The sequence below is a fragment of the Pelobates fuscus genome, chromosome 4 (assembly GCF_036172605.1).
Source record: "Pelobates fuscus isolate aPelFus1 chromosome 4, aPelFus1.pri, whole genome shotgun sequence".
NCBI classification, from domain to species: Eukaryota; Metazoa; Chordata; class Amphibia; order Anura; family Pelobatidae; genus Pelobates; species Pelobates fuscus.
The window spans coordinates 391,055,329-391,075,660 of NC_086320.1; the positions used below are offsets into that span (position 1 = coordinate 391,055,329).

Consider the following 20,332-nt stretch of genomic DNA (forward strand, 5'->3'; position numbering starts at 1 on the left):
TGCCTATTCCTCTGCAGCTCTCCTTCAAGGCAGGTATTGTCCCCTCTGCGTATTCCTCTGCAGCTCTCCTTCCAGGCAGGTTTCGTCCCCTCTGCGTATTCCTCTGCAGCTCTCCTTCCAGGCAGGTATCGTCCCCTCTGCCTATTTGTCTGCAGCCCTTCTTCCAGGCAGGTATTGTGCCCTCTGCCTATTCCTCTGCAGCTTTCCATCCAGGCAGGTATTGTGCCCTCTGCCTATTCCTCTGCAGCTTTCCTTCCAGTCAGGTATCGTCCCCTCTGCCTATTCCTCTGCAGCTCTCCTTCAAGGCAGGTATCGCCCCCTCTGCCTATTCCTCTGCAGCTCTCCTTCCAGGCAGGAATTGTTCCCTCTGCCTATTCCGCTGCAGCTCTCCTTCCAGGCAGGTATTGTCCCCTCAGCCTATTCCTCTGCAGCTCTCCTTGCAGGCAGGTATTGTCCCCTCTTCCTATTCCTCTGCAGCTTTCCTTCCAGGCAGGTATCGTCCCCTCTTCCTATTCCTCTGCAGCTTTCCTTCCAGGCAGGTATTGTCCCCTCTGCGTATTCCTCTGCAGCTCTCCTTCCAGGCAGGTTTCGTCCCCTCTGCGTATTCCTCTGCAGCTCTCCTTCCAGGCAGGTATTGTCCCCTCTGCCTATTCCTCTGCAGCTTTCCTTCCAGGCAGGTATCGTCCCCTCTGCCTATTCCTCTGCAGCTCTCCTTCCAGGCAGGTATCGCCCCCTCTGCCTATTTCTCTGCAGCCCTTCTTCCAGGCAGGTATCGCCCCCTCTGCCTATTTCTCTGCAGCCCTTCTTCCAGGCAGGTATTGTGCCCTCTGCCTATTCCTCTGCAGCTTTCCATCCAGGCAGGTATTGTGCCCTCTGCCTATTCCTCTGCAGCTTTCCTTCCAGTCAGGTTTCGTCCCCTCTGCCTATTCCACTGCAGCTTTCCTTCCAGGCAGGTATCGTCCCCTCTGCCTATTCCTCTGCAGCTTTCCTTCCAGACAGGTATTGTCCCCTCTGCCTATTCCTCTGCTGCTCTCCTTCCAGGCAGGTTTCGTCCCCTCTGCCTATTCCTCTGCTGCTCTCCTTCCAGGCAGGTATCGTCTCCTCTGCAGCTTTCCTTCCAGGCAGGTATCGTCCCCTCTGCCTATTCCTCTGCAGCTCTCCTTCAAGGCAGGTATCGCCCCCTCTGCCTATTCCTCTGCAGCTCTCCTTCCAGGCAGGAATTGTTCCCTCTGCCTATTCCGCTGCAGCTCTCCTTCCAGGCAGGTATTGTCCCCTCAGCCTATTCCTCTGCAGCTCTCCTTCCAGGCAGGTATTGTCCCCTCTGCCTATTCCTCTGCAGCTTTCCTTCCAGGCAGGTATCGTCCCCTCTGCCTATTCCTCTGCAGCGTTCCTTCCAGGCAGGTATTGTCCCCTCTGCCTATTCCGCTGCAGCTCTCCTTCCAGGCAGGTATCATCCCCTCTGCCTATTCCTCTGCAGCTCTCATTCCAGGCAGGTATTGTCCACTCTGCCTATTCCTCTGCAGCTCTCCTTCCAGGCAGGTATTGTCCACTCTGCCTATTCCGCTGCAGCTTTCCTTCCAGGCAGGTATCATCCCCTCTGCCTATTCCGCTGCAGCTCTCCTTCCAGGCAGGTATCATCCCCTCTGCCTATTCCTCTGCAGCTCTCCTTCCAGGCAGGTATTGTCCACTCTGCCTATTCCTCTGCAGCTTTCCTTCCAGGCAGGTATCGTCCCCTCTGCCTATTCCTCTGCAGCTTTCCTTCCAGGCAGGTATTGTCCCCTCTGCCTATTCCTCTGCAGCTCTCCTTCCAGGCAGGTTTCGTCCCCTCTGCGTATTCCTCTGCAGCTCTCCTTCCAGGCAGGTATTGTCCCCTCTGCCTATTCCTCTGCAGCTCTCCTTCAAGGCAGGTATCGCCCCCTCTGCCTATTTCTCTGCAGCCCTTCTTCCAGGCAGGTATTGTGCCCTCTGCCTATTCCTCTGCAGCTTTCCATCCAGGCAGGTATTGTGCCCTCTGCCTATTCCTCTGCAGCTTTCCTTCCAGTCAGGTTTCGTCCCCTCTGCCTATTCCACTGCAGCTTTCCTTCCAGGCAGGTATCATCCCCTCTGCCTATTCCTCTGCAGCTTTCCTTCCAGACAGGTATTGTCCCCTCTGCCTATTCCTCTGCTGCTCTCCTTCCAGGCAGGTTTCGTCCCCTCTGCCTATTCCTCTGCTGCTCTCCTTCCAGGCAGGTATCGTCTCCTCTGCAGCTTTCCTTCCAGGCAGGTATCGTCCCCTCTGCCTATTCCTCTGCAGCTCTCCTTCAAGGCAGGTATCGCCCCCTCTGCCTATTCCTCTGCAGCTCTCCTTCCAGGCAGGAATTGTTCCCTCTGCCTATTCCGCTGCAGCTCTCCTTCCAGGCAGGTATTGTCCCCTCAGCCTATTCCTCTGCAGCTCTCCTTCCAGGCAGGTATTGTCCACTCTGCCTATTCCTCTGCAGCTCTCCTTCCAGGCAGGAATTGTTCCCTCTGCCTATTCCGCTGCAGCTCTCCTTCCAGGCAGGTATTGTCCCCTCAGCCTATTCCTCTGCAGCTCTCCTTCCAGGCAGGTATCGTCCCCTCTGCCTATTCCTCTGCAGCTTTCCTTCCAGGCAGGTATCGTCCCCTCTGCCTATTCCTCTGCAGCGTTCCTTCCAGGCAGGTATTGTCCCCTCTGCCTATTCCTCTGCAGCTCTCCTTCAAGGCAGGTATCGCCCCCTCTGCCTATTTCTCTGCAGCCCTTCTTCCAGGCAGATATTGTGCCCTCTGCCTATTCCTCTGCAGCTTTCCATCCAGGCAGGTATTGTGCCCTCTGCCTATTCCTCTGCAGCTTTCCTTCCAGTCAGGTATCGTCCCCTCTGCCTATTCCGCTGCAGCTTTCCTTCCAGGCAGGTATCATCCCCTCTGCCTATTCCGCTGCAGCTCTCCTTCCAGGCAGGTATCATCCCCTCTGCCTATTCCTCTGCAGCTCTCCTTCCAGGCAGGTATTGTCCACTCTGCCTATTCCTCTGCAGCTTTCCTTCCAGGCAGGTATCGTCCCCTCTGCCTATTCCTCTGCAGCTTTCCTTCCAGGCAGGTATTGTCCCCTCTGCCTATTCCTCTGCAGCTCTCCTTCCAGGCAGGTTTCGTCCCCTCTGCGTATTCCTCTGCAGCTCTCCTTCCAGGCAGGTATCGCCCCCTCTGCCTATTTCTCTGCAGCCCTTCTTCCAGGCAGGTATTGTGCCCTCTGCCTATTCCTCTGCAGCTTTCCATCCAGGCAGGTATTGTGCCCTCTGCCTATTCCTCTGCAGCTTTCCTTCCAGTCAGGTTTCGTACCCTCTGCCTATTCCACTGCAGCTTTCCTTCCAGGCAGGTATCGTCCCCTCTGCCTATTCCTCTGCAGCTTTCCTTCCAGACAGGTATTGTCCCCTCTGCCTATTCCTCTGCTGCTCTCCTTCCAGGCAGGTTTCGTCCCCTCTGCCTATTCCTCTGCTGCTCTCCTTCCAGGCAGGTATTGTCTCCTCTGCAGCTTTCCTTCCAGGCAGGTATCGTCCCCTCTGCCTATTCCTCTGCAGCTCTCCTTCAAGGCAGGTATCGCCCCCTCTGCCTATTCCTCTGCAGCTCTGCTTCCAGGCAGGAATTGTTCCCTCTGCCTATTCCGCTGCAGCTCTCCTTCCAGGCAGGTATTGTCCCCTCAGCCTAATTCTCTGCAGCTCTCCTTCCAGGCAGGTATTGTCCCCTCTGCCTATTCCTCTGCAGCTTTCCTTCCAGGCAGGTATCGTCCCCTCTGCCTATTCCTCTGCAGCGTTCCTTCCAGGCAGGTATTGTCCCCTCTGCCTATTCCTCTGCTGCTCTCCTTCCAGGCAGGTTTCGTCCCCTCTGCCTATTCCTCTGCTGCTCTCCTTCCAGGCAGGTATTGTCTCCTCTGCAGCTTTCCTTCCAGGCAGGTATCGTCCCCTCTGCCTATTCCTCTGCAGCTCTCCTTCAAGGCAGGTATCGCCCCCTCTGCCTATTCCTCTGCAGCTCTGCTTCCAGGCAGGAATTGTTCCCTCTGCCTATTCCGCTGCAGCTCTCCTTCCAGGCAGGTATTGTCCCCTCAGCCTAATTCTCTGCAGCTCTCCTTCCAGGCAGGTATTGTCCCCTCTGCCTATTCCTCTGCAGCTTTCCTTCCAGGCAGGTATCGTCCCCTCTGCCTATTCCTCTGCAGCGTTCCTTCCAGGCAGGTATTGTCCCCTCTGCCTATTCCTCTGCAGCTCTCCTTCAAGGCAGGTATCGCCCCCTCTGCCTATTTCTCTGCAGCCCTTCTTCCAGGCAGGTATTGTGCCCTCTGCCTATTCCTCTGCAGCTTTCCTTCCAGTCAGGTATCGTCCCCTCTGCCTATTCCGCTGCAGCTTTCCTTCCAGGCAGGTATCGTCCCCTCTGCCTATTCCTCTGCAGCTCTCCTTCAAGGCAGGTATCGCCCCCTCTGCCTATTCCTCTGCAGCTCTCCTTCCAGGCAGGTTTCGTCCCCTCTGCGTATTCCTCTGCAGCTCTCCTTCCAGGCAGGTATTGTCCCCTCTGCCTATTCCTCTGCAGCTCTCCTTCCAGGCAGGTATTGTCCCCTCAGCCTAATTCTCTGCAGCTCTCCTTCCAGGCAGGAATTGTTCCCTCTGCCTATTCCGCTGCAGCTCTCCTTCCAGGCAGGTATTGTCCCCTCAGCCTATTCCTCTGCAGCTCTCCTTCCAGGCAGGTATTGTCCCCTCTGCCTATTCCTCTGCAGCTCTCCTTCAAGGCAGGTATCGCCCCCTCTGCCTATTTCTCTGCAGCTTTCCTTCCAGGCAGGTATCGTCCCCTCTTCCTATTCCTCTGCAGCGTTCCTTCCAGGCAGGTATCGCCCCCTCTGCCTATTTCTCTGCAGCCCTTCTTCCAGGCAGGTATTGTGCCCTCTGCCTATTCCTCTGCAGCTTTCCATCCAGGCAGGTATTGTGCCCTCTGCCTATTCCTCTGCAGCGTTCCTTCCAGGCAGGTATCGCCCCCTCTGCCTATTTCTCTGCAGCCCTTCTTCCAGGCAGGTATTGTGCCCTCTGCCTATTCCTCTGCAGCTTTCCATCCAGGCAGGTATTGTGCCCTCTGCCTATTTCTCTGCAGCTTTCCTTCCAGGCAGGTATCGTCCCCTCTGCCTATTCCGCTGCAGCTTTCCTTCCAGGCAGGTATGCACCACTATGTGCAATATGATTGCTCTTGCCTTTATAAAGATACTTGCGTCTCTCAGGCCTAGCTCTCTTTGATTTGTCCCAGGGCTAGTGGTGATCGTGCAGCCAGCCAACAAGTATGACAACTCTGTTGCTGGGATTCCTAAAAATCCCCACAGGACACACAGTTCCAAAAGGAACTAACATGCTTAGATTTATTTGTGCTTGGGATTAGCACATATGCACATTACATATTATTATTATTATTATATTATTTATAGAGCGCCGTCAAATTCCGCAGCGCTTTACAACGGGTGGACGAACAGACATGTAGTTGTAACCAGACAAGTTGGACACACAGGAACAGATGGGTTGAGGGCCCTGCTCAATGAGCTTACATGCTAGAGGGAGTGGGGTAAAATTACACAAAAGGTAAGGATAGTATTAGACTAGTGACAGTTGCAGAAGAGTAGTCAGTTGGGAGCTATTAACAGTTTAAATGATACACTTTTATGAAGAAGTGGGTTTTTAATGATTTTTTGAAGGAGTGGAGACTGGGTGAGCATCTAACGGAGGAGGGAAGCGAGTTCCACAGGAACGGTGCAGCCCTCGAGAAGTCTTGAAGGCGAGCATCAGAGGTGGGAGTACGGACAGAAGATAGACGTAAGTCTTCAGCAGATCGTAAGGGCCTAGACGGGACATACTTGTGTATAAGGGAGGATAGATAGGTGGGAGCAGCATTATGTAGACATTTGAAAGCAAGAACCAGAATTTTAAATTAAGCTCTATATTTTATAGGAAGCCAATGTAGGGACTGACAGAAGGGTGAGGCATGGGAGGTGCGGGTGGACAGGAAGATGAGCCTCGCCGCCGCATTCATTATGGACTGTAACGGCGCAAGTTGGGAGCACGTAAGACCACTGAGAAGCGGATTACAGTAGTCAAGGCGAGAAAGGACAGTGGAATAGACCAACCCCTTAGTCGCATCTGGCGTTAAGTAGGGGCGGATGCGCGCAATGTTTTTGAGATGGAAATGACAGGATTTGGCGATAGAGTGAACATGAGGCTTGAAGGAGAGGTCGGAGTCAAAGAGAACACCTAGGCAACGTGCCTGCGTGGCGGAGCTGATGGTAGCACCATTGACTTGGAGGGAGACAGACACAGGAGTAACAACACTTGAGGGAGGAAAGACCAGAATTTCAGTTTTGGTCAAGTTTAGTTTAAGGAAGTGGGCAGCCATCCAGTTAGAAACAGCAGAGAGGCAGTCAGAGACACTAGTCAAGAGGGACGGGGAGAGTTTAGGAGAGGACAGGTAGATATGCGTGTCATCTGCATAGAAATGATATTGGAAGCCAAAGGAGCTAATGAGTTTACCAAGGGATGCAGTATAGATGGAGAACAGTAGGGGACCAAGGACTGAACCTTGAGGGACACCAACAGAGATTAGTTGGGGAGAAGAAGCAGAGCCAGAGAAAGAAACACTGAAAGAGCACTGGGAGAGGTAGGAGGAGCACCAGGAGAGAGCAATATCTTGTAGACCGATATTGCTAAGGATGAGAAGAAGCTGTTGATGATCAACAGTGTCAAAAGCCGCAGACAGGTCAAGGAGAATTAGGATAGAGTAGTGACCACGAGATTTTGCAGCGAGTAGATCATTGGATACTTTGGTCAGTGCTGTTTCCACAGAGTGCTTAGCGCGGAAACCAGACTGAAGCAGGTCTAGCAGAGAGTTTGATTCGAGGAAGTCTGTCAATCTCGCATACACAATTCTTTCAAGGATCTTGGATGCAAAAGGCAGTAGCGAGATAGGACGATAGTTGGATGGGGAGTTAGGGTCAAGATTGGGCTTCTTTAGAATTGGGGTTACAGTTGCATGTTTGAAGGGCGATGGAAATATACCAGAGGAGAGAGAGAGATTGAGAATTTTAGTGAGAGGTGGAGAAAGAGAAGAAGACAGAGTACGGATGAGATGCGAGGGAATTGGATCTAGGGAGCAGGTGGTGGGGCGGGAGGACTGGAGCAGAGCAGAAACCTCTTCCAATGTAGCGGGTGCGAATGAACATAGAATAGCAGAGGGAGTGAAGTTAGGGGAAGAGTATTGCAAGGGGGAGGAGAAAGATGAGAGATCTCTTCTCTGATTGTAGAGATCTTGTCAGTGAAGTGAGTTGCAAAGTATGAGGCGGTCAAGTTAGTAGGTGAAGGAGGTACAACAGGGCGAAGAAGAGAGTTAAATGTGTGAAATAGTCGTTTGGGTTCGCGGGAGAGAGTGGTTATGAAGGTATTGAAGTAATAAACTTTTGCAGAGGAAAGAGCCAAGCTGTATGAGCTCAGCATAATTTTTTTTTTTTTAATTCTTTATTTTTGTAGTGCTCAGATTGACAAACATTCTTATATCGCCACGACAGCAGATATGAGGTGATGGCATAACAGAGAATAAACAGTTTCATGGCGAATATTGACAGCACAATTTTTTAAAATGAATCAGGCTAAATAAACATGTCTCCAACATTAGTTTCAATTAAGTTTACAGTTGCGTAAGGGTATGATAGACATTGTGGTGAAAGTCAGGAGCTAATTAGGTTTAACAGCTTTAAACATGGATGCACATTAGAGGCTTGCTAAAATATGCTAGTCGGAACCATTGCTTATCTAGGAGCTGTCCTAATGTGTTGCATATCAAATGTATAGTACTGGTTTAAACAGTTAAAGGATACACAGGTAAAATCTGAACATGGCAGATTAATGTGTGCCTATTGCTTTAGAGTAGGTCGCAGGAGTAGGAGTACAAAGCCACTGAGTGCCAGAGTGTATAGACATAGAGCTCTGAGTAGCCTTGTAGTAAAGCAATAGCATGACTCCGGAGGAATGAGTGCTCTGAAAGTAACTAGCACGTGTGTGTTTCTAGATGGGTGCACGTTCAGTATTGTAAGATGCTAACGTGTTGCATAGTGGTGTGATGGGAGTTGGTGTATGGTGTGGCAATACATTACAGATCGTCCCAAAAGTAGAAGCAAGTCCATGCAACTCTTAAGCAGTTTAGTTCTCCTGAGTGAGGAAGTTTGAGCGTCGAGGTGGTCGTGGAGTAGGTAGGAGGAAAGGAGAGCGGCCGTCTCCCCCTTACCAGCCATTCTGCAGGCCTCGGTCACCGTAGCTTGGGATCTCGGGTAGGTATTCCTTCGAGTAGGGTGTCTAAAGGTGCCCCTTTAGAATTCCCGTTCCATAGTGCCCTATTAGAGTGGATCTGTGCCGAGTTTGTTGGGTAAATTCCCCGAAAACAGGCAGAGAGTGCAGGAGCTCAGTTCTGGCACGTCCACTCGGCTTGGCAGCTAGGCTCCGCCCCCAGCTCAGCATAAATTTATAGTGGAGAAAGTCAGATGCACCGTGAGACTTTCTCCAACAGCGTTCAGCATATACATTACTGTGACATCTCAATAAAATTCAAACAGTCAAATCACATTAGACAAAATACAGGAACGTATAATAATAATGACATATTTATAAAGGGATGGGGAATACCATAATTAACACAAAATATCTCTCCTACTGCATAATTAGCAATATGAAAATCTACCTGAATATGCAATTTAACCACCACCATATTATTCACACCCTGCACCTATAGTGGGCACAAGGTGACTAAAACTTAAGAACAATTTATGAACCTTTGTAAAGTGTCCTTTGCTCCCAGTGATGGTTACTACAATCATACCAAGAATTGCTACCATCTTCACTATTTATATTTTATATGCTGCTGTTTTAACACCTCTATTGCACTGCACACTGTAAAGGGAGAACATACTCCATCCCACACAGCGCTTCTCTTTGTATTCTAAGTCTTGCAGAGGCGGCTCTCTAATTAGGCGATTTTAGGCGGCCGGCTAAGGCCATGCGCTGTCTGCGGCGGTCAGAGCGCTGTTGCGGGTTACCATTGCAACGCTCTGACTGGAGATCGCAAGACATTTATCTTGTGGTCTGCACTCGGCGGAGCTGCAGACCGGAGAACCAGCCCATAGACCACCAGGGACAGAGGGAGCCCACTGGACCACCAGGGAAACGGGGAGTGCGCTGGACCACCAGGAATTGGTTAAGAATAAAAGGTTCAGCGTGCAGAACATCCATAGGAAAGCATTGAGAAATGCTTTCCTATTGACAGTTTGAATGCGCGTGCGGTGCTGGATAAAGGTAAACTGCTGAAGGGGTTTCAACAGTGATCCTTTAATATGTTTTGTTAGATTTGAAAATAAGTTGTATAAATTAAAATATATTTTGTGCGCTGAATAATATTAAATATTTAGTTAAATGGATTTCATGTTTGGTCAGCCCTTCTATAAACTATATAAATCCATAGATAGAAGCAGGGCTCGCTCTGTTTATACACTATATAAATCCATAGATAGAAGCAGGGCTCGCTCTGTTTATACACTATATAAATCCATAGATAGATAGAAGCAGGACTCGCTCTGTTTATACACTATATAAATCCATAGATAGATAGAAGCAGGGCTCGCTCTGTTTATACACTATATAAATCCATAGATAGATAGAAGCAGGGCTCGCTCTGTTTATACACTATATAAATCCATAGATAGTAGCAGGGCTCGCTCTGTTTATACACTATATAAATCCATAGATAGATAGAAGCAGGGCTCGCTCTGTTTATACACTATATAAATCCATAGATAGATAGAAGCAGGGCTCGCTCTGTTTATACACTATATAAATCCATAGATAGATAGAAGCAGGGCTCGCTCTGTTTATACACTATATAAATCCATAGATAGAAGCAGGGCTCGCTCTGTTTATACACTATATAAATCCATAGATAGAAGCAGGACTCGCTCTGTTTATACACTATATAAATCCATAGATAGAAGCAGGACTCACTCTGTTTATACACTATATAAATCCATAGATAGATAGAAGCAGGGCTCGCTCTGTTTATACACTATATAAATCCATAGATGGATAGAAGCAGGGCTCGCTCTGTTTATACACTATATAAATCCATAGATAAATAGAAACAGGGCTCGCTCTGTTTATACACTATATAAATCCATAGATAGAAGCAGGGCTCACTCTGTTTATACACTATATAAATCCATAGATAGAAGCAGGGCTCGCTCTGTTTATACACTATATAAATCCATAGATAGATAGAAGCAGGGCTTGCTCTGTTTATACACTATATAAATCCATAGATAGATAGAAGCAGGGTTCGCTCTGTTTATTCACTATATAAATCCATAGATAGATAGAAGCAGGACTCGCTCTGTTTATACACTATATAAATCCATAGATAGATAGAAGCAGGACTCGCTCTGTTTATACACTATATAAATCCATAGATAGATAGAAGCAGGACTCGCTCTGTTTATACACTATATAAATCCATAGATAGATAGAAGCAGGGCTCGCTCTGTTTATACACTATTTAAATCCATAGATAGATAGAAGCAGGGCTCGCTCTGTTTATACACTATATAAATCCATAGATAGATAGAAGCAGGACTTGCTCTGTTTATACACTATATAAATCCATAGATAGATAGAAGCAGGGCTCGCTCTGTTTATACACTATATAAATCCATAGATAGATAGAAGCAGGGCTCGCTTTGTTTATACACCATATAAATCCATAGATAGATAGAAGCAGGGCTTGCTCTGTTTATACACTATATAAATCCATAGATAGAAGCAGGGCTCGCTCTGTTTATACGCTATATAAATCCATAGATAGAAGCAGGACTCGCTCTGTTTATACACTATATAAATCCATAGATAGATAGAAGCAGGGCTTGCTTTGTTTATACACTATATAAATCCATAGATCGAAGCAGGGCTCGCTCTGTTTATACAATATATACATCCATAGATAGATAGAAGCAGGGCTCGCTCTGTTTATGCACTATATAAATCCATAGATAGAAGCAGGACTCGCTCTGTTTATACTTTATATAAATCCATAGATAGATAGAAGTAGTGATTTGACAGTGTTAATCATCAATTCCATTTCATTTTTTAGGGGGAAGATTCAAAAAGGAGATTGTGGTTGACGGTCAAAGTTATCTTCTACTCATAAGAGATGAAGGTGGTCCCCCCGAGATGCAGGTGAGAAAAATACTGAAGCAATCTGCTTTTTCTCATTCTCTGTAGGAAACAGATTGTCTGGATGTATATGTGGAATGAGATATCCATGTTAGGTGTGTGTGTATGTGGAAAGAGGTTGTTTGGTTCAGCATGAGTATGTGAATGGAGTTTGCCGTGTTGGGTGTGTGTATATGTGGAAGGAGATTGCCAGGTTTGGTGTGTGTATGTGGCCAATGTAGTCTGTCAATATTCTTTTTTTTTTTGTAAATTAGTTTTTTATTTTTCAACATGAAACTTATATCAGATAAGCATTGGCGAGACTCGCAGGTCTCCATGTACTTGGCATCATTTCGGGACTCGCTGGTCCCTAACAGTGTCGTCTCTAGGATCTCTTATCTCAGTGTATTAGGGTATTACCTCCTCTCAGTGATTCAATTGGGCTCGACTTTGTGTTACATACATTGTTAATAGAAGTAACATGGAGTATTTCCGGCAGTCAAATATTAGAAGATAAACGTTGTAACAGACTAAACTAATAGGTCTCCGTCTCGTTTGCTGAGGTTTTTAAGTTCCCGTCCGGTGACCGGGGTCCTCTTCCATGTGTCCGTGTGTGTCTGCGCTCGGTCTTTGGCTGCGTACCACAACTCCTCCGTGACCAGGAGCTTTTCCAATTGGGTATACCAAAGGGTCAGCGTTGGGACCGTGTCCTTTTTCCAGTACAGGCATATTAAATGTTTTGCAACGTTAAGGATGCAAATGGTCAGGGAGCGTTTGTAGCAAGATGTAAGGGTTGTCGGAACTATGAGTGGGCATTCCCACCATATGTGTAGGAAGGATCCCAACTCTCTCCCGCACCTCCAGCAGAGGCCATCGGTATCTATGTGCATTCACTGTAAGCGTTCCGGTGTCCGGTACCATTGCGTGAGAACCTTATAGGCTGTTTCCTGAGTTTTACTTGCAATCGCGCAATGGTGCACCAGATCACAAATCTTGTGCCATTGGTTCTCCGTGAGTGTTTCCCCGATGGCTGTTTCCCATTTGGACATAAAGGGGGGAGTCGCTGCTGTTGTTTTATCATCGAGTAGAGGTAGGAGATGCTATGGGGCATGGGATCTGGGTCCTGGCATAGTTGTTCGAAGAGTGTGAGGTCCCTATAGATAGGGCGTTGTGGAATTGCGGTGACGTAGTTCTTAATTTGGGTGTATCTAAAGTCAGTCATGAAGGTGTGGTTAGGTGTACCCGTGAGTTTCTGCAGAGGCAGGATTTTCCCATTAGTAGTAATGTCTCAGAGTCTCGGTATGTCTTGCGGAAGGACGCAGCGAAGGTTGCCCGGTCTTATCCCCGGCTCCAAGTCAGGGTTGTGCACCAAGGGCAATAGTGGGGACGGGAAGGAGTACAGATGTAATTTCCTCGCTTGTGAGTGCCATATGGACATAGTCGCTGTGACAAACTGTTGTTGGGAGACCAGTCGCCTACCGATTGTGGGATCAAGCCACAGGAAGGCAGAGAGGGGCCAGCCTGCGTGATGGGCTTTGATGGCCTTCCAGAGCCAATTCAAGGGCCCGTTGCATATGGCATGCTTGGTAGTATAGTTTGAGATCTGGAACGGCCAGACCCCCTGCTGTTTTGGGGAGTGTAAGTTGTGTGTATTTGAGTCTGAGTTTAGTGCCTTTCCACAGAAATTTAATGAGAAGGGTGCAGATTGACGAAAAAGAAGGCGGTGGGGAGTTGGATTGGTAGTGTCTGAAACAGATAGAGTACCCGTGGGAGTATATTCATTTTGGCGATGGCCACCCTACCGAGCCAAGAGAAGTGGGGTGTAGCCCATTCTGCTAGGTTCTTCCCTATATCTCCCAACAATGGGGTAAAGTTAGTTGGATATAGTTTGGTCAGGTCGGCCGTAAGCCTCACCCCCAGGTATTTTATAGCGGTGTCCTGCCATTGAAAAGGGAAGTTTTGTTGAGGATAGAGGATTTAGCATAGTTAATCTTGAGGTTTGCGATTTGGCCATAGTTCTTAAACTCTGCCATGATGTTTGGGAGAGAGATTTCTGGGTTGGTGACAAAAAAAGAGCATATTGTCTGCATATTCTGCAACTTTATGGTGGTCTGCCCCCACCACTACCCCTGTGATGTCTGGGGTGTCCCTAACTGCCTGTAGGAATGGTTCGAGGGCTAGAATGAATAGCAGCGGCGAATGGGGGCAACCCTGTCTGGTTCAGTTTCTAACCGGGAATGCGTCCGTGTAGACCTCGTGTAGACCTAGTTTATGCACACTCTGGCCGTGGGTAACGCATATGGGTCGTGGGTAACGCATATGGGTCCCCATGCCGATGTGTTGCAGGACCGCGAAGAAAGAGTCCCACGCTACCCTGTCGAAGGCCTTCTCCGCATCAGTAGAGAGGAGGAGAATGTTCTCCGAGGTGCGCTGTTTCTGATGGATCAGTGACGGGGCTCGTACTGTATTATCCCTGGCTTCCCTATGGGGGACAAATTGTACTTAGTCAAAGGGAGATCAAGTCCAGTATGTGTGGTCCCAGCATTGTCGCCAGTATTTTGGCAAACGGTCGCAGTTAAGCAACGAGATCGGCCGATAACCTGATAACACCGTTCGGTATCCCCCCACCTCTTTCGGCAGAATAATGTTGGCCGCCAACGTCTGCTGAGGGGTTGTATTGCCCTCTGTTATGGAGTTAAAAGCAGAGATAAATTGAGGGGATAGAGTGGCCATGAAGGTAATATTTGAGGGGAAGGCCATCCGGGCCTGGACTTTTGCCTGTCTTTAAGTTTTTGGTGGTGAAGGCCAGTTCCCCCTCCGTCAGTGGTGCCTCTAGGGCCTCCGTTGCGTCTGCGGAAAGCTTGGCTTTCGTGTATCTAGTGAGATGGCTTATGCGCGTTGCACCTGACTGCGGGTCCACTCGGCAGGTGTGTGAGGGAAGCGCATATAGGTCCGTGTACAATCATGTCACCGCTGCAGCTATTTGATCTGGCATGTGGGAGAGTTGATCTGAGGCGTTACGCATTCACGCAATATATGTTGTGGAGCGTTTTTTTTTTTTTTTATTCTTTATTTTTGGTATGCAGGTAGGTACAACAGTGCCTGTATCGCCACAACAGCGTCAGCAGGCTCGATTCACATAGTCATATTAGAACAATAATGTGGCATGTTAGGTATGCATACATTTTTAAATTGAAAATAAACGTGGCGATAACATAAACAAGCTTTGAACAGTATGGTTTAAGTTAAAGTAGTATAGCTCGCTTGAGGTGACGTGTGTCGCTTCTAATGTCAGGCATATAAAGATCTATAAGTCACATGAGTAGAAGTAATTGCTGTCACAAAACAGGTTAAACAATGAAGACTTTGCTTTATAGGCGTTAACATTGCAAACTGATCTGTGTTATACTGGAGGAGTGCAAGCATTTCTTTGTAAAGCTGCTGAATTGTATAGCTGGGGATGGTTACAGCAGGCACTAGGTATGTGTATAATGGACATAATATGTATATGCTTCAGTAGTAGACAGCCTGTATTATTATGCACTTTATGTACACGAGTGTCATAAGCTGCTGTTAGAATATAATGTGTGCCTGTGTGGTACAAAGTTATAACAAATTAGTTAAGCATTTCTAGTGCTAGGTATGCATGCTTGACTCTTGAATATGCTATGTAAATGAAAATAAAAAGCATGGTTAACGGTGAACATAAAGTAAAACGTTCAGGCAGTGTATATTTTGGTGGAGAGTAAAAGTAACAACAAACGGAACGACATTGATAGTTACAGCCCTTTCAGGAGGACCGTGCGTTGTCTCCATGCAGGAACGCAGTCTGTCTCCGGTGTAGACTGCCTTGGTTAGCTGATTCCGGCTCTGGAGGCTGGACAGATGAGCCATGTGCAGGGTTGGTGCTGCGGCCATGTTCCGTCGCCTGTTTGACCTGGAGGGGCTCTTCGCCCTTGTCTTTTGCCGGTAGAGAGCTGTGCTTCATGTAGGTAGGCCTTGTGGCTGTCAGCTCGAGTCCGTGAGTGCGGAGATATGCTGTGCTGGCCGGAGGGTTCCGTCGTTGCCGAGAGGAAAGTGAGTCGAGCAGGCTTTGTGATCTTGCTTTTTTGCGTGTGAGGGTGAGTGCTGGGTTCTGAGAGGCAAGTCTCCGATTCACGCCATTTGGAGACCCGAGGCAGGCTCAGTCTGGGGGCCGTTTTGGGTGCCCGGGGTGGGCATCTAATCAGGTGGCGTCGGGTGGACGGGCGGATCCACGCCACCACTCTTCGCATTGCTAGCTTGAAGTGCCGACCCTTGATACGGAGCCCTGTCCCCACACAAGAACTCCAGGGTTTGCTTGTGTGGTTTGGTGAGGGTGCCTTTTGCCGCCATTTTGCTTGGGCCCCTGTAATCCCGTTTGATTGTAGCTTCAGTCGCTTGTGTGTGCCGCGTTGCAGGGGCAGTAGTCCCCACCGTGGACCGGGATATCCCCCGCCGGTCCAGAGGGGGGTAGCAGGGCAGCTTCTGGTTGAAGCTTTTGAGCAGGTCCCGTGCCGGGAGATCGGCCGCCTCCCCCGGGCCTCAAGCTCCACTCCAGTTTAGGCCTCATGGCTGGTTCAAGTGCTCGTTCTGAGTTTTGGTGTTGGACAGGTATCAACTTGTTCCCCGTGTTGTCCTGTGTTGTTTTCTGGGCATCTTGTGTTGTTGGCATGGCTAGGATGGTCAGGATGTTTGTTTTTGTGCCCACTGGTGTGAGAGCTCTCAGAGAGCACGTCTGGCCATCTTGGCTGTCAGGCCCCACCCCCCTGTGGAGCATTTTTTATTTAGTATTCTTGCAAGCAGCTTACCGCATTTAATTCCCTCCGCGTAGAAGAACGATTTAGTGCGTTGAAGAGCCCTTGCGTATAATTGTTGCAGGACCCGTGCTAATTACTCGTGCGGTCCAGTGAGTTCCTCCAGAAGTGTGTTGTCTAGTGTTCATTTGTGTGCATGCGTCAGGTTCCCTATCTTGTCTGTTAATTCTCGGATCATGTGTTCCCTTGCCTTTTTTAGAGTGGAGCATTGCGAGATGAGGATTCCCCATATTACACACTTGTGAGCCTCCCAAGTCAGGAGGGGGGATGTATCCTGTGATGGGTTCTCAGATAAATAATTTGTCAAGGCTTGTTGGACGTCGTGGGCCACCTGCGGGTTAGAGAGGAGGTTTTCATGGAGCCGCCATGTAGTGATTTTAGGTTTGCATAGTGGTGATGTCAGTTGTATCGTGAGCGGCGCGTGGACAGAGCACATTGCCTCTCCTGTGGCAGAGCCCTATAGTCTTGGTAGATAGTAGTATGGGAGGAAGAAATAGTCTATGCGAGTGTAACAATTGTTCGGGGTCGAATAGAACGTGCAGTCCCTGTCTGTTGGATGTATCGCCCTCCAGCAATCCGTAAGTCGGTACTGGTGGAGGAGTTTACGTATTTTGAGCAGCGTGGGAGCACTGTCGGGTGTAGGGCAATATTGAAGTCCCCCCCGAGAACCAAACAGCATGTCATAAAGTCGTGCAGTGTTCGGAGCGTATCCTGAAGGAATTTGTTCTGTCGTGTGTTTGGGGCGTAAATGTTGGCAAAGGTGTAGGTTTCGTCTAGGATTTGGCCCCTAACGAACACATATCGGGCCTTGCGGTCTGTTATGGTAGAGTCTGCCACATTTATGCATGACTATAGCCACCCCCTTGGATTTCCCATCTGGGTTGTGGCTGTAAAATCCCCGAGTATATATGTGGTTACAGAGTTTCAGTGCTGATTCAAGTTTGAAGTGAGTTTCTTGGAAACTACTTTCTACGTGTGCTCTAGCTTTCTGGCAGAGGCATAGTGCGTGTGACCTCTTTTCGGGGGAGTTCAGACTAGGGATCGACCGATTATCGGTTTTACCGATATTCTGTATTTTCGGCAATATCAGTATCGGCGAATAGAGATACCGATATTGCCGATAATACCTCCTAGGACCACCAGGCTCATTACAAGCCCGGCGGTCGTGGGGGGGGCGGGCAGCAAGCGTTTACTCACCTCCCAGCAGCTCCCCAGTGTAAGTCTCGTGAGACCCGCGGCCGTCAGAGCTTTGCCAGCTCAGCCAGTGCCACTGGACCACCAGGGATTGCTATACCCCCCCCCCCCCCCCCCCATGCCAGGTAACAAGCAGGGAGGGGGGACAACAAAAATAAATATAATAATTAAATAAAATAAATAATAATTTAGTAAAAATATGGCCCCTCACACACACTCCATTATATACACATACACTACACAAACACACTGTGTATATAATGCAGTGTTTGTGTAGTGTGTTTATATAATGCAGTGTGTGTAGTGTGTGTATATAATGCAGTGTGTGTAGTGTGTTTATGTAATGCACACTACACAAACACACCCACTCTGCATTATATAAACACACTCCATTCACTACCCACACACTACAGAAATACACACACACTCTGCATTCATTATATATACACACTACACAAACACACACACTTTGCATTTAGTATATACTGCATTCACTTTACGCACACTACCCACACACTACACAAACACTCTGCTTTCATTATATACACACTACACTAATACACACTGCATCCACTACACACACTAGACAAATACACACTGCATCCACTACACACACTAGACAAATACACACTGCATCCACAACACACACACTACACAAACACACACTGCATCCACAACACACACACTACACAAACACACACTGCACACACACTACACACTACCCAACACACACACACACACTACACAAACACACACTACATCCACAACACACACTACACAAACACACACTGCATCCACCACACACACTGCATCCACAACACACACACACTGCATCCACAACACACACACACACTACACAAACACACACTGCATCCACAACACACACACACACACTACACAAACACACACTGCATCCACTACACACACACTGCATCCACTACACACACACTGCATCCACTACACACACACTGCATCCACTACACACACACTGCATCCACTACACACACACTACACAAACACACACAGCTCCCCTGTCTAACCACACTGCATCCACTACACGTGGCATGTATATTTTGTGCATTTACCTTTAGAAATAGTTTTTATTTTCCAAAATGGTAAATGTACAGAATATCGACAAATTATATCGGCTATCGGCCTGAAAGTTCACAGAATATCGTATCGGCTCTACAAAATAAATATCGGTCGATCCCTAGTTCAGACCCTTGGCATTTAGTGATAGTTCAATGGGGCTGAGGTGTATTTGGGCTTGTGTGAAGCCATGTTACCAGGGTATTCCTACCAGGCCCTGCGAGCACCCGGGTCGGCCCGACCCGTAGAGGGGAAGGAGAGACACCGGTGAGTAGGACCCAACCCGGGGTAGGGAGAGCAGAGCGAGGCAGCGGGTAGCTTTGGGCAGTGGTATATAACCCTGCCTGGTGTCTCATGTCAGCATGAGTGCCACCCTGGGGTCCAGGGCATGGAAGAAACTCTCCTGATAGGGAGCGGAGGCACCGGCGTCAGGAGGGCAGGGACCCCGTCCCAGGACACTGGAGCGGAAGATGCCCCCCCTATACAGCAGACACCGACCTCTGGGGAAGTGGAAGCCGCCTTGTCTATTAGCCTGCTGAGATGACTGAAGGTCACAGTGAACACGAACAGTTGTAACTCAAAAACTGACCAATTTTCTATACACTTTCATTGGCCTTAACTTATAGTTAGGATAGCCTTATGCCTATCCCACGCATGCTTAAACTCCCTCACTGTGTTAACCTCTACCACTTCAGCTGGAATGCTATTCCATGCATCCACTACCCTCTCTGTAAAGTAATACCTGATATTATTTGTAAACCTTTGCCCTTCTAATTTAAAACTATGTCCTCTTGTTGTGGTAGTTTTTCTTCTTTTAAATATAGTCTCCTCCTTTACTGTGTTGATTCCCTTTATGTATTTAAATGTTTCTATCATATCCCCCTGTCTCGTCTTTCCTCCATGCTATACATGTTAAGATCCTTTAACCTTTCCTGGTAAGTTTTATCCTGCAATCCATGAACTGAAGTCTGAGATTTGTAAATTATCTGGTAAACAAACTCAGGCTGGAACTGCTGCAAAGCCACTCCCGCAGAGACATACTAGGAATGGCAGATGGATTACTGTAGGATCTGGTAGACTTGGAGTTGTGGATAAAAGGCATATTGCACAGTCTGTCGCTCTACATAATTCATTTTCTGCACTTTCAGAGTGTAGTGGTATCGTGGAGAGAGGCACTGAGGCTAGTGGTGTTGTGCAGAGAGGCACTGAGGCTAGTGGTGTTGTGCAGAGAGGCACTGAGGCTAGTGGTGTTGTGCAGAGAGGCACTGAGGCTAGTGGTGTTGTGCAGAGAGGCACTGAGGCTAGTGGTGTTGTGCAGAGAGGCACTGAGGCTAGTGGTGTTGTGCAGAGAGGCACTGAGGCTAGTGGTGTTGTGCAGAGAGGCACTGAGGCTAGTGGTGTTGTGCAGAGAGGCACTGAGGTTAGTGGTTTTGTGCAGAGAGGCACTGAGGCTAGTGGTGTTGTGCAGAGAGGCACTGAGGCTAGTGGTGTTGTGCAGAGAGGCACTGAGGCTAGTGGTGTTGTGCAGAGAGGCACTGAGGCTAGTGGTGTTGTGCAGAGAGGCACTGAGGCTAGTGGTGTTGTGCAGAGAGGCACTGAGGCTAGTGGTGTTGTGCAGAGAGGCACTGAGGCTAGTGGTGTTGTGCAGAGAGGCACTGAGGCTAGTGGTGTTGTGCAGAGAGGCACTGAGGCTAGTGGTGTTGTGCAGAGAGGCACTGAGGCTAGTGGTGTTGTGCAGAGAGGCACTGAGGCTAGTGGTGTTGTGCAGAGAGGCACTGAGGCTAGTGGTGTTGTGCAGAGAGGCACTGAGGCTAGTGGTGTTGTGCAGAGAGGCACTGAGGCTAGTGGTGTTGTGAAGAGAGGCACTGAGGCTAGTGGTGTTGTGAAGAGAGGCACTGAGGCTAGTGGTGTTGTGAAGAGAGGCACTGAGGCTAGTGGTGTTGTGAAGAGAGGCATTGAGGCTAG

At 48.6% G+C, this 20,332-nt stretch overlaps 1 protein-coding gene across 4 annotated transcripts in view; it reads left to right on the forward strand.

Moving 5' to 3' along the window:
• The window catches only part of AGAP3 (ArfGAP with GTPase domain, ankyrin repeat and PH domain 3), a 255,558-nt gene that overhangs the window by 104,587 nt on the left and 130,639 nt on the right, over nt 1–20,332 (forward strand). For all 4 annotated transcript variants that reach the window (XM_063452953.1, XM_063452952.1, XM_063452950.1 and 1 more), the window contains exon 4: nt 11,188–11,273. In XM_063452953.1, the coding sequence (XP_063309023.1) occupies nt 11,188–11,273 (86 nt within the window). The remainder of the gene's footprint in view (nt 1–11,187; nt 11,274–20,332) is intronic.